Source organism: Cervus elaphus, chromosome 20 (assembly GCF_910594005.1).
Source record: "Cervus elaphus chromosome 20, mCerEla1.1, whole genome shotgun sequence".
Taxonomy (NCBI): Eukaryota; Metazoa; Chordata; class Mammalia; order Artiodactyla; family Cervidae; genus Cervus; species Cervus elaphus.
In genome coordinates this window covers 47,267,725-47,282,138 of record NC_057834.1, presented here as the reverse complement: position 1 = coordinate 47,282,138, position 14,414 = coordinate 47,267,725, and the positions used below count along the sequence as shown (strand labels likewise).

General features: G+C 41.5%; 1 protein-coding gene across 13 annotated transcripts in view; it reads left to right on the top strand.

The window, feature by feature from the left end:
* LOC122677200 (phosphodiesterase 4D interacting protein) overlaps positions 1-14,414 on the top strand; it is a 236,882-nt gene that overhangs the window by 31,051 nt on the left and 191,417 nt on the right. The window contains exon 1 of one of the 13 annotated variants that reach the window (XM_043877103.1): positions 184-465. The exons of the other annotated variants lie outside the window; for them this stretch is intronic. Within the exon in view, the coding sequence (XP_043733038.1) occupies positions 446-465 (20 nt within the window). The 5' untranslated portion in view covers positions 184-445. Of the gene's footprint in view, positions 1-183; positions 466-14,414 lie in introns of those variants that run through there. 13 annotated transcript variants of the gene reach the window in all.

The following is a 14,414-nucleotide window of genomic DNA, read 5'->3' as shown; positions in this document are numbered from 1 at the left end:
CAGGCGGCGGCTGTAACCTGGGGCCGAGGCGGCCCCAGCACACTGGCTGCGGGGAGCCCCGCCTCCCCTCGCGGTTGACAGCTCAGCTGGTGTCGGGCAGCTCGTGCCAGCCAGTGGTGTCAGCCTGGAGTGTGTGCGCGCAGCGCCGCGCTGCCCCGGGCCCCAGCGCCCCAAACAGCTCTGGGCGCCGCTCCTCCTGTCGGCTTCCTACTGAGAACAGTCCCTCCCTTGTGCCCTAGCACGGTTAGCGGGAGGTCTGGCCACGTCAAGCGGGGTTTTCTAAAGAAGCACGGAGCAGAGCTCTCTCTTCGCCGACACAGAAGGAGGGAGCTGGGGAGGACAAGGTTCTTTGCGCTGGAGATTCGAGGGCCAGGCTTCTCATTTTCCCAGGCTGCTTCCACTCCCGGGTGAGGAGCGCCCCGCGAGTAAGGACAGCGCCTGGAAAATGGAGCAGACGTGGGCAAGGTAGGTGAGCTGCGTCTTTGTCGCCGCGCTCCGGCTTCGGTGTCCTTCCACCTCCCCCCACATCCCCCCGCGCCCCGGCCCCATTACTCCTTTGGAGAGGTCGCCCCTCACCACTTGGGGCCTTTGAAAGCTTGTCTTTTCATCGCCTCCTCCTCCCTAATTCCCAGCCCACTTCTTTTAGTCTCCTGCACATCTGTCCATCTGTTCTCTGGGGTCTGGCTGCTTAAGGAATCTCCCTTCCACTTAGTTTCAGTGTTAAAAATATCCAGTGAGGCTGCTGGAAGTTTTTGTGGAAGGGTTTCTCTGTCTTTTAATTGACCCACAGATCAGAGGGAATTCCCCCAGGTCTGTCTTGAGAGATACCTTTGATTTCAGATACCTTGAAAAATATCAGATTGCTTCTCAGCCTGCCACGTTTTCCTTCTCAACTTCACCCTCTACTAGTCTCACCAGAGCTCATTTCCAGAGTCTCCAGTTGAAGCTGACTCTGGGAGGAAAGGAGGAGACCAGGGTGCTGGTCATTGCTTAGGCTTTGTCGAGGTCAGGGTGACCACTGCTTTTAGGTCAGAATTTGGAGATATTCTGTGGAACTGTGGAATTGTGTTTCCTCCATGCCCCACTGCTTCCCCCCAATATACTTTCAAATGCAGGTCACTCAAGGATAAGAGATGAGATCTTGAGACAAAGAGTTCATTTTTGTTTTTCAGTGGAAGAGTGATGGAAAGCCTGTATTCAGAGATGTTTCCATAACAGATAGGTCTTCATCTCCAAGATTTAGCTTTGGAGAATTGGAGTGGAACTCAGATGTGTGTTATTGAGTTCTAACAGAGGGCAAATTGTACTAACACAGAAGGTAAATACAGTGCTTAACAGTACTTGTGAAATAGACCTGGGAGATTTTAGCTGGTTGTTAAACATGTGAGAACTGTATAATGTGAACTTTGAAGAAAGTGCACATTGAAGGTGAGAGTGTGTTGATGAGAAGTACACTATCCAGATCTACTTTTTGCTCTTTTCTGCTCTTCACAGGCCTCTCCTAGAGGCCAGAGTTCCATTTTGAGCATCACCGGATAACGAGAGTGCAATCAGGAGTCATCAGGGGGCTGAGAACCACACTTGAGGGGTGGCCAAAGACCTGGGGCTCTTTAGTCTGGGGAAGTAAAGACTTGGGGTGAGAGCTTCAGGGGTGCTGGCTATATTTAAAATTTTCAATATACTTTCAAATGGAGCTCATTCAAGGATCAGAGATGAAGTCTTGAGACAAAGACTTCATTTTTGTTTTTCAGTGGAAGGATGGTGGAAAGGCTGTATTGCTCCCTTCAGATATTTGAGGAGCAATTGGTGGTAGAGGGATTAGGCCGATTTGGAATCTCTTAGAACAGAAAAACCAATGGGAGCAAGTTGTGAGGATGTAAGTTATAGCTTGGTGCAAAGGAAAGGTTTTCTAACAAGTGACCTGCCTGGACATAAATAGGTTTCTAACCCTGGGATTATTCAAGCACAGACTTGGTGACCACTTGATGATAATGAGAGTGAATATATCAGGGATTCTTGCTCTGTATCAGTGTTTTCCTCACTTAAAAAATTATTATTTATTAACTTTTTTGAACTTTTGATGTAGCCATTTCAGACAAATTCAGAAATGTCAGAAAAATCACAAATCATATGTTTATAGTTAAGTCAATTTAACAAACTGAGTATACCCATGTAACAAGCACTAAGATCAAGAAAGGGAATATAACCAGCACCCCTGAAGCCCTTGTGACCCCCAGGATAACAATTATCCTAACTTTTAACACCATAGATTAAGTTTTGTCTGCTTTTGAACTTCATGTAAGTGAAATTATCCCTGTGTACCCTTTTGTATCTGGCTTCTTTGACTCAATCTTATGTTGTACAGTTCTTCTACATTGTGTGTAGTTGCAGTTCATTCACTTTTGCTTCTATGTAGGATTCTATTATGTGTTGATATATCAAATATATTTGTCCATTCTGTTATTAATGAGCATTTGGGGCTATTATGAATATAGTGTCCCTACAAAAATTCCTGTATCTGTCTTTTGGTGAACATAAGTACACATTTCTGTTGAGTAAATATATGGAATTGCTAGGTAATAGGAAATGCATGTTCAGCTTTTGTAGATACTTCTGAACAATTTTCTAAAGTGATTGTAAAGAGGATATTCAAAGAGATGAGATCCAGTGTAAAGGAGCTCCACGCCACTAGTCATCAGAGAAATGCAGGTTAGAACCACAGTGCCATACCACGATGTGATATCAGAATGGCTGAAATGAAAGAGACAGGAAACACCAACCGTTGGTGAAGTAGAAGAGTGATTATGTTCACACTTTTTTTTCTATCTCTACCCTCAATAAGAAATGTATTTACTCTGCAACCAAATGCACGCCAATATATAACTGAATCAAATGTTCCATGTAACAATACTTAACCTTACTATGTGTTCTGTACTCTGATCTTTCCCAACCTATTCTTTTACTTTAAAAGAAAATGCTTGTGTGACTCAGTTTATTTCACCACCTAATGGGTCACAGATGGAAAAATCCTGTAATCATATATCGTAACTGATGTCTCAGATACTTCCTAACTGGTAGCTAAGATCAGTTCATAAACATTTTAAATGTGAGTCAATACAGGCAAGGCACACTGTGCTGAATGCTGAGAGTAAAACAATGAATGGAAGACGGTTTCTGCCTTTGAGGTTTTGACTCTGTTGTCTATAATTCTAGAAGAGGCTAAGGCAGACATACGCATTGGCTGCTCTTGGAGCACAGTGATGGTGGTGGTGGTGGTTTAGTTGCTAAGTCTTGTCCGACTCTTGTGACCCCCATGGACTGTAGCCTGCCAGGCTTCTCTGTCCATGGGATTCTCCAGGCGAGAATGTCCAGGGGATTCAAAGAATAAAAATTAACTAAAAAGCTGCCATTTATATCAAGCTTGCATGTGTTAGCTTTTGTGTTAATCCCTTTGTGTACTTTATTTCGCCTAATCCCTGTAACGCTGTGAGGTCTGAAGTAAATATTATTTTTTCTTTATTATTTAAAATTTTGGCTGCATTGGGTCTTTGTTGTGGCACGCTGACCCTCTTGTTGTGGTGTGGGGGCTCCAGAGCACATGGGCTTAGTTGCCCCATGGGATGTGGGATCTTAGTTCCCCGATCAGAGATTGAACCTGTGTCCCCTGCCACTGGAAGGTGGATTCTTAACCACTGGACCACCAGGGAAGTCCCTTAAACAAATGTTAATATAGTCATTTTTAAGACAAGCAATTTGAACTTTGGATTAAAATCTTGGCCAGGTAACACACACAGCTGAGGAAGAAATATAGCCTGGAACTATCTAATTCCGAAGTCTTTTCTTTTAGTTGCTTCATTTCATTGAGTCTTGTAGGTGACTTGGTTTCTGAGTTGCTTCTGAAAATGCTTACTTACCCTGACTATGATTAAGCTTATGTATAAGTTTAAGACTATGATTCTATTCCCAAATTTCATTCTTGGCATTTCTGGAAATTCCCCTCACAGAGGGATTCTTCACATAAGCCTCCATATTCTTTATCTTGCTCAGTCTACCGATAAAGAACAGGGTGTTGAGTATTTGAGCTCTTAAATCTCCCCTACTCCCAGCTGTATGTCATCTGCCCTGTGCAAGTCAGTGGGAGTGCTTTTTCCCCCAGGAGTGTTGCCTGACTGCTGCCAGACTCTTTGGCTAAATCATTAGGAGAGAGCATGTTTGGTTCTGGAACAGCAAATTTCCAGTGAATACACTGGCTTTACAAAACACTGGTTTGGGTCTTCCCTGGTGGTCCAGTGGATAAGACTCCATGTCTCCACTCAAGGGGGTGTGGGTTTAATTGCTTGGTCAGGGAAGATCCCCCAGACTGTGGCCAAAAACAAAAAAAATTGGTTTGGTCCCTAACCAAATTAATACCCATGAATCAGGAAAGAGTTGTCAGAGCCATACACTCATGGGGATGATGAGGAGGTGATGATGAAGGTAGTTTTGCTCACTTCATTAGTCTAGAATCCATCAGGCAAACCGCTTCTGCTGCTATAAATGTTTGTGTGTGCATGCTGTCATTCAGTCCTGTCTGGCCCTTTTCAACCCTATGAACTGTAGCCCACCAGGCTCTTCTGTCCATGACATTCTCTGGGCAAGAATACTGGAGTAGGTTGCCATTTCCTCCTCCAGGGGATCTTCCCATCAGGGATCCCATCCAGGGACCAAACCCTAACCCAGGGATCGAGCCCACGTTTCCTGCTTGACAGGAGGATTCTTTACTATTTGAACCACCTGGGAAGCCTCTCTAAATGTTTAGCATTCACCTGTCTGGACTAGCAGGCTTCCAGGGTAGCTCAGCGGTTAAGAATCTGCCCGCCATACAGGTGGTGTGTGTTTGATCCCTGAGTTGGGAAGATCTCCTGGAGGAGGAAATGGCAACCCACTCTGGTATTCTTGCCTGGGAAATCTCAGGGACAGAGGAGCCTGGTGGGCTACAGTCCATGGGGTCACAAAAGAGTAGGGCACGACTTGGCAACTGAACAACAACAGTCTGGGCTAGCATCTCCCTGGAGCAGTGGAGTATGAATCCCTGTTTATAGTAGTTTCCTTTTGCTTCTGTGACAAATTACCGCAAATTTAGTGACTTAGAACAGCACCAGTTTATTATTTTGTAGTTCTGGTGGTCAGAAGTCTGAAAATTGGTCTTCTGGGCTAAAAATCAAGGGGTCAGCAGGTCTGTGTTTCTCCTTGAGGCTCTCGGGAAGAATCCATTCCTTGCCTTTCTCCAGCCTAAAGAGACTGTCCATATGGCTTGGTTCATGCTCCCTTCCCAGCAATGGCATCACTTCAGTCTGTTTCTTCATCCCACCTCCTCTCATTCTGACTCTCCTATACATCTCTCACAAGGCCCCTTTGTGATAACATTAGATGCAGTGGGGGTACTCTGGGATAGCCTTATCATCTCAAAATCTTTAATCACATCTGAAAGTGCTGTTTGCCACGAAAGTGGCATATTCACAGGTTCCAGAGATTAGGAATGTGGACTTACTTGGAGAGTCATTATTCAGCCTACCACCCTGTTAAATGCTGGAAAGAGCATTACTAATTTTCCTTCCCCTTTACATGGAAATGTTCTTGTTTCTAGCATATGGGAAAGCTAAATAGAAGTAAGGCAAATCATATATGAACCTTATACAACTTCCCTGAACAAGTAACTCAAGAAAAAGAGAACTTGAACTATTTAGGGGCCACCTTTAAGATTTCCCAGGTGGCACTAGTGGTAAAGAACCCACCTGCCAATGCAGGAGATGTAAGAGATGCAGGTTCCATCTCTGGGTCAGGAAGATCCCCTGGAGGAGGACATGGCAATCCACTCCAATATTCTTGTCTGGAGAATCCCATGGACAGAGGAGCCTGGCGAGCTCCATGGGGTCGCAAAGAGTCGGACACAACCCAGTGACTTTCTCTTCACTTAAGATTGAAGGTTAGGAAAGGAAATTAGCAAAGTAATTCATCTGTTTTGGTTTGTTTTCTATTACCCTGTAATTTAATTTAATAAAATACAAACATTAATTGTTTTTGCCCATTGTTGCTGTGAACATTTAAAGAAGGGAAGTAATATCCAAGAAATTCAGTAGTAATTCAGTCTCAAAATTTTTTAATTTTTCATTTTACTTCTCCCCTCCCACACGATTAAAGTGTAGCCTCTAAGTAAGATAACATGGCCATTTATTATAGTTATAGTGCATTTAAAAGCTACCCATTGAAAGTTTATTTGCAATTATTCTGCTCAGTATTTACTATCAGCCTAAAGGAAACAGGGACATTTATTTATCTTGAATTTGTGGTGAGTTAACAGAGAGTCCTATTTGCTAATGCAGTTACAACCAGAGATGGCATTCACCCCATTTTATAGATGTGGCAGCTGAAGCCAGAGAGGTTAAGTAAGCCCTGGAGCATGAAGATCTGGTTGGTTCTGGTATCTTTGCTTGTAGTGGTGCTGCCGCTTTGCATGTAACACTTTTTATTAGGAAAATACTCCTTTTCATAATTCTATAATTGAAACATGTTTGGATGTTGGATTACCTAATTAACATACAGTAGTTCTAGCAATTAATTTTCTGCATTTGGGGAAGGAAAATCTCTGCCTTTGCAACTCTGATCTGCTTTTAAATAGACCACATTTGGATTTGGGCTTGAGAAATTTCAGTGCTTTCACCCCCACTTTCTTATTTCCCACATATTAGACTCCCTCATTCCTCTTGTAGCTTATAGGCTAAGGCTGGATTTAAAATACCAGAAGAAGGACTTCCCTGATGATCCAGTGGCTAAGACTCTGTACTCCCAATGCAGGTGGCCTGGGTTTAATCCCTGGTCAGTGAGCTAGATCCCACATGCTGCAACTAAGTTTTCAAATGCTGCAACTAAAAATCCTGTATGCCACAATGAAGATCAAAGGTCCTGCAACTAAAACCCAGCGTGGCCAAATTAAGAAGCTTTAAGAAATGTATCAGAAGACTGGGAAGTGGTTGTTTCTGTATCTGAAAGGAAAAGTTGGCTGACCCTCATCACAGTGCCCTCTCTACTCTGGGCAGCTCAGGGGTAGTTCATCCAAGGCTGTATGGAGTATCCATCCATTCAGTGTTTGTACTGGGACCCTTCTCTTATTGAACTGGGCAGTGAAATTGAAGTTTTATTCTATAAATAAAATTCCAAACTGGGCTCAGAACATTCCACAAGTTGTCTCTGGCAAAAATTCAAATGGCATTTAAAGTTAAAAGAAAGTCCAGAATAAAAGAGATGTCATGGTGACCCAAGGTAGCTCTACCCAATTCTATTTTAAAACATTCAGAAGCACTGAGCACTTGTTTTCTTCTGTCTCAGGACATCTTCTGAGTTCTGTGATCATAAAGACAAGCATGATCTGAATTTTCCTTTTTTTCCTCATGGCTGAAACATTTTACTAGTCACAGACTATTTCTTTTAACAACAAGAACAGCTTGTATTTTCATAGCAATTTAAAGTGTCTAATAAATTTTCCGTTAATCTATGTCACTATCTCTAGTCCTTTTCTGCTTGTTCTATTCTGCAAAAACTTCTTTCTTCCTTTGCTTCCCTAGGGTCAGCTAGAGAAAAGGTAACCTGCACCTGGCCAAAAGTATTTACTTACCCTGGCTAAAGTAGAAGGGGTGTAAAGAAGAAATAACTGCTGATATATAGAAAGCATTGACTGACGAAGAAAATTAAACTGAGTAATCTCTAGCACTTCATTCAAGAAAATATTTATTTTCCATTTCATAATGTGGAATACTATTATTCATAATGTGGAATAGCCTGTCATGTCATATTATATTAATAATATTTTATTTAATCATTACCTTATATGGAGTCCTTTAGGTGTCCAGTTTTTAACTATTATAAATAATACTTGATAAACAACTAGGTGCTTAAAGCATTTCCTTCCATCAGATTATTTTTGAATGACAGATACTTAGAAGTAGAATAATCAAATGTTATTAGACTAGAATACATCAAACACTTCTAGTTCTTGGAAACGCATTGCAAACTGCTTGGGGTTAAAGCTCATATAACTCATATTAATATGAAGATTATTTCATTCAGTTTAAATGTCTTTTTCAAGACCCGAGTTTCTGTATTCAGAAGGGAAAATGGAGACACACTGACATAAAGTGGAATTCTCTAGGATAATCCCAGGTGAATCAGTAGCAGTGTTCCCAACTGGTACCCCTCTCTAGAGTAAACTGCTTAACTGTCACTATTAATCTCTGTTACCATCTTGAAGTGTTTCCTGAAATGGTAACAAACAAAATTTTAGTATAATAAAGTAACCAATACTGCTAAGTCACTTCAGTCGTGTCTGACTCTGTGCGACCCCATAGACGGCAGCCCACCAGGCTCCGCTGTCCCTGGGATTCTCCAGGCAAGAATACTAGAGTGGGTTGCCATTTCCTTCTCCAATGCGTGAAAGTGAAAAAGTGAAAGTGAAGTCGCTCAGTCGTGTCCAACTCTTAGCGACCCCATGGACCACAGCCTACCATAAAAGTGGGTATAAATTACATCAAAATTATGCATACGTATTAGGATGTCTGTTGCAAGGAGAGAAAAAAATAGATACTGTATTTGGTTATAGGATTATTGTTAATATCCCTTACATGCTGCTTTAAAGCTAAGTCAATGTATGTTTTTATAGCAGGAAGAAATTTACATTTATTATACCAAGTGGCAGCATGTAAAGTTTGAAACTGAGTTAGTTTTAGAAAAGGTTCTTCTGTGCATTACTTATAGATTTCCACATGATTGGTGCCTTGGGGCAGCATCATTGCTAGCAGACCTAGGGAGCTGGTGTCTCTACTCATCCTGAGCTGAAATTATTATGAGTGGGCCTTAATATACCAGTTGTTCCCACCCACAAAACTAGCCTTGCCTTTGCTAGGATATCTTTGTTTATCCCTTGAGGTTATGTTCAGCATTACCTCCTTTGGGGATTGTTTTTGGAACCTAGTTCTGGGTGTTGTCTGTAGCCAGAGCACACTATGCCTTCTTTATTATTGCATGTGGCTGCTTGGTTTACATACTCTATGAGTTTACTGGAAGAAAGGACTGTCTTTTGTCTCTAAATCTTTAGTATCTTACAATACTTTCATCACATAGCAGATCCTCAGTTAAGAACTTTCTAGAGAACATTCCCTGCAAGGCTCATGTGAGTATATGTTTGGTAGGTGTCTACTTACCATTAATATAGAATGAATACAGCAGGTTATCAAATCTGGATGCCATTATTCATTCAAATGCTATTTATTCATTGTTGAAGCAATATATGCATCTGATTCCTATTATGATCTAGATTTCTTAAATGCTGGATACATGATAGTGAATGATATAAAAACCCTGCCTTCAAGGTGCTGGCCCTCTAGACAGGTCACAAGACGTGTGTATATGTTACTGTTGTAACTTGATCTCCTAGTTTCTTAACTCTAATTCACTTCAGGACACTATGAGCACATAAGCACACCCATTGTAGCTCATCCTCACTCCAAATTCTCTATCCTTAGGATCCTGAACTCTAAAAGTATCTTCCCTGACCACTGGGTCAAGTCCTCCATCTCCTCATCCTTTCTGAGTATTCAGTTTACCTTATCACTTACTCCGGGTCCTTCACTTCTTCATATCTTCCAGGCCATCTGCTCCTCATTCATTTCTCTACTGAGCCAAGACCTCAGAGTCAGCTATTTGAATCATTCTCAGCACTGCTTTAGAATCTTGTACCTCAGTTAATTTTATTATCCTCTGGGATTCTGTCAGCTTTGTTTAAGTACATTATAAAGACATACTGAGAAGGAAGACTCTAGATTCATTCTTTCTAAGCTTGGTCAGGTTAATGAGATACTCTTCTCCTCCTCTCACCTGCCTCCTCTCCTGATGCTTCCTTTTCCCCTAAAAATGCAATCCTCAAAACCTCTGATCTCAATGTGTGTTAGTCTCAGGTGTGTCTGACTCTTTGCTACCCCATGGACTGTAGCTCCTCTGTCCTGGGAATTCTCCAGGCAAGAATACTGGAGTCGGTAGCCATTTCCAGATCCAGGAGATTGATCTTCCCAACCCAAGGATTGAACCCAGGTCTCTCACATTGCAGGCAGGTTCTTTACCATCTGAGCGACCAGGGAAGCTTAACGAAACAAATAAAATCAAGATGCAAAATTATGTGTTCAGTGTTATTTCTATTTTGTGGAATTCACATGGGCATATAAACTGAAGAACAGCTAAAAATAAATACATAAAAATCTTTATCAATGTTGCCTTTAAGTGGTAGCATTTTTTATTTTTTCCTATGCATTTTTGTCCTTTCCAAAATTTCTGGAAAGCACACATAATTCTCTAAAAATCACTAAAAACAGACATTATCAAGGAAGGAAAAAGTAAAAGGTTGTGTGAATAAAAAGGTAGGTGAAAACAGGGGGAAAAAAAATCTATCTTTTGATGTCTGGTGAGGGCCTCAGCCTCCGCATTCCCCAGTGTCCTGTGAATAGTGGTTGTTAATGAAAACTGCATTACCAGGACCAAGGATAAAAAGCCAAGCTAAATTTTAGAAGAGGGTAGAGAGACATATGCTATCCCTGAGTGATATGGCTGAACTCAGATTATTTTCACACCTCTTCTGAAAGAGTGATATTAGTGTCTTGGCTGATTCAGGGAGGAGAATTTATTAGACATCTGCGTGTCTAATAACTTCATAAGGCAAAGTGAGATAGTTATTTGAACTACCCTTTATTAATACCTTTTCACAGTATTAAGAGGTTTCTCTGAACCTTGAGGAATAGCAGCATGAAAAATGTTAGTTCCTTTTAGAATAAAGATTCAGTGCAGAAGCAAAATAGGTCATAAAACTCAAAGTTGTTGCTGGTACATAGGGATGCTTGTAGCTCCTGGTAGTGATTGAGGACTTAGCACTCCAGAAAACTGCCTCCCAGAGTTCCACTGGGCCACAGCCACTCTCAGTGAATAGATTCTGTTGAGTGAAGGGTGTAATTGCAGCCTATACTGGAGAAAAGTGGATGTTACTGTGTCAGTGCCAAGTCAGCTCACACTTGGTCAGCATGCAGAGGGAGATTCACAAGTGATGCTGTCTGTGTTCTGAGGGGCTTTGCCAATTAAGCATTCCAGCTTGCTGAGGTTATAATGATAGGCCTTGAGATGAGAAAAAAATTATAATCTCACTGTATTTATTACAGAGTGGGCCTGTGCTCTGCATCTGTGACTTCTCCGCCATTTGCATTTGAATGCGTGTTTTTGCAATTCTGTTGCCAAAGAGGGGATATTTGCAATATTTGGGGCAGAGACGATATACTCAGTGTCTCTCTTGGCAAGAGGAAAAAAGATCTGAGACATCTCAGAGCTTGTTCACTAATGGCCTTCCCAGTTTTGACTGTATCTGTTTCCATTACATCTTCTACCTGTCAGTTTATTCCCTTTGTCTTTTAGGGACAATGCCAAGTGTTATCACAGATAAGGATTCAGGGGAGTCATAACCATTTGGAGGACTGTGGGTAAAGATAGGGAAGTATAAAATAGTGGATGACTCACTTTTCAGGATAGAGCCTATGTAAAAAGTCATACTTGCCACTTCCTTTTTAGGATTTTAATCACTTGTCACATGGCATCTGATATACCAGGATGCAAATACTCCATTGTGAACCATGTGTGTATTGGGAATGAGTTGGTGTCCCAAAAAACAAATATGTGTCAGGATTTGAGTCTAACTCACTTCTCCTTCCCACAGCAGCACTGCCCAACCTTCCTCACATCTCACTGTCTCAGGGTTCATTTGTCTGGAGTCAGGGCAGGTTCAAAGGAGACTCCTGGCAAATGTGTGAATAGAAACAGGACACATTGGACATGTAAAGGTTGAAGTCAGATATAGATTTCAAGTTCCATGTTACCATCAACTAACTGGATGATCTTGGGCAAATTACATCATCCTTCTAGGCCTCTTATTTCCTTACCTGTAAAGTAGGGGTAACAGGACCTACTGGATTATGGGAGAATTGAATGAGATAATTCCTGGAAAGAATCAGTCAATCAATAAATGGTGGTGGCTTCATTGGTGGTGGGTGGTGGTTGTTCACAATAAAAATAATGATCATTTAATTCAAGATTAGTGTTGAAGAAAATTCCAGTGTAAGAAAACATGTTGAACTATAAAGTTACACACAGGCAGTCTGGAGACTATTATCTATGGTTTGTTTCCAAGTTGGCACCACTTGTGAAGCCCTACCATTTAAAAATCCCCAGGGCTAGTCTTCCCTGGCTGTCCAGTGGTTCAGACTCCACACTTGCAATGCAGGGGGCTCAGGTGAGATCCCTGGTCGGGGAACTAAGATTCCACATGCCAAGAAAGCAAGCCACAGTTCTCCTTGTCCTTCTGGATATTTTATATCTGCAAGGGTTGAATGTGGATATAAGTTTAAAATATGAAAAAGAGATGTTTAAACATTAGAAACATTTATTTGAATCAGAATCTATAAGTTCATAACAGATGAACTTTGAAAAATGTGGAATTAGAACAGGATATGTGTTTGGACCCCAATAAACAGTGAACTCTGGGAGTTGGTGATGGACAGGGAGGCCTGGCGTGGTGCGGTTCACGGGGTCGCAAAGAGTCGGACACGACTGAGCGACTGAACTGAACTGAAACAGTGAACTTGCACAGTCTTCCTGTCATACGATATATCCGCCACTGTTTGAGATGGTCACACTGAGCCCAATTCCTTACATAGTTCATCTTTTATCAAGGGCCTTAGTAGAAGAGCAGTGTAAATAAATCAGAATATGTTTCTTAATATTTTAAAGAAGAATTAACATTCTAGGATAAAAATAGTAAAGAAAAAAAAAAAAAGGAAGATATTCACTCATATTTTCTACCATCCTAAACCTCCAGCCTCTTCACTCCTCCAGATTCTGTGGTATTCTGTATAGTCTGTAACTGTAGACATTTTTACTACAGTGTAATGTTAGTCCTAGTCCTTTCTTGCTGACCTATTTTATATCATCTTTGGGGAGTCTAAGTAGTTATATGAAGCTATGGTGTTGGAGGAGGGGAGCACAAATGAAACCGTTTTCCCTTAGACACCCCTAATACTCCCTCCTGAAGGTTAGAGTTTGAGAGAGGAAGGCTTGAGGAGGGGAAAGTTAGAAGGAAATTGGAAGGGGTCTAAGGAGCAGTTGATGTTTACTCAGGATGAGGGGAGCAAAATTAAAGCCCTGAACACCCTCTTCAGTTTCCTACTTTGCAGTCTTCGTCATGTTTCCTTACATATTCATATCCATCCTTCGAGGCCTAAATTCAGTGTTCTTGGTTTTCTGTAGATTTCCTAGACCCCCTCTCCCCATCAGAACAAAATTAATTACTACCTCATTCATGTTCTGAAATCGCTGTTATAAATCTCATTGTTCTAATAAGTCTCTCTTCAAATCCTGTCTGCCACCCCTAGTAGACAGCTCTGAGCACCTTGATTTCAGGGCATTTCTTTTTCATATTGATATTTTTGGTGCTTGTTATACAAGTAACTTCTCAGTAAATGTTTATGAAAAGGAATGACAAACTCTAAAAATAGCAACCAAGGCCCAGTTTTTTGCTCTAAATACTGGTATGGCTGATTGCTTTTCCTTCTCCTGAATTTTCCGTTATGGTAAGAAAGCCATATAAGAAGAAGTTTGAAAGACAGAAAATGCCTCTGGGAGAAGGTCTTTGTCCCTCAGCTTAGAGATGTTAAGGAAGGGTGGTGATGCATGACGAAGTAAGGGGACCAGACTGTGTGGCTAAGTGTATGTGATAGCCTTGGGGAGGAAGCCTGAAAAAATAACCACCTCTGTGGGAGTTTGGACACTCTTATGGGAAGAAATGGGCTCAGATGGTAAATAATCTGCCTACAGTGTGGGAGACCCTGGTTCGATACCTGGGTCAGGAATATCCCCTGGAGAATGAACCGGCAAACCACATCTGTATTCTTGCCTAGACAATTCCTTGGACAGAGGAGCCTGGCAGGCTACAGTCCATGGGGTCACAAAGAGCAACTAACACTTTCACTTTTCATGGGAAGAAATAGCCCTAGGTTATTGTCTTAATAGAAGAAGAAAGCAGTGAGGTCTAGACAGACAACAGATATAGTTGGGGTGGTTTTGGTTTGGGATATTAATATTTCATACTGTTCAAAGACTTGTTGGAAATTTACTTTGTAATGGCAAAGTTATATGATTACCACCTTGCCATTGCTCGTGAATAATATGGTCCATTAACACAGTTTACTACTTTCCTCAGTCCATAAATTAAACAGACCAAAATACAAGGCAATAACACCAAATATATATGCAGTTTGCAAAGGACGGTCTATGGCTGCCTTATAGAGAATATTTCT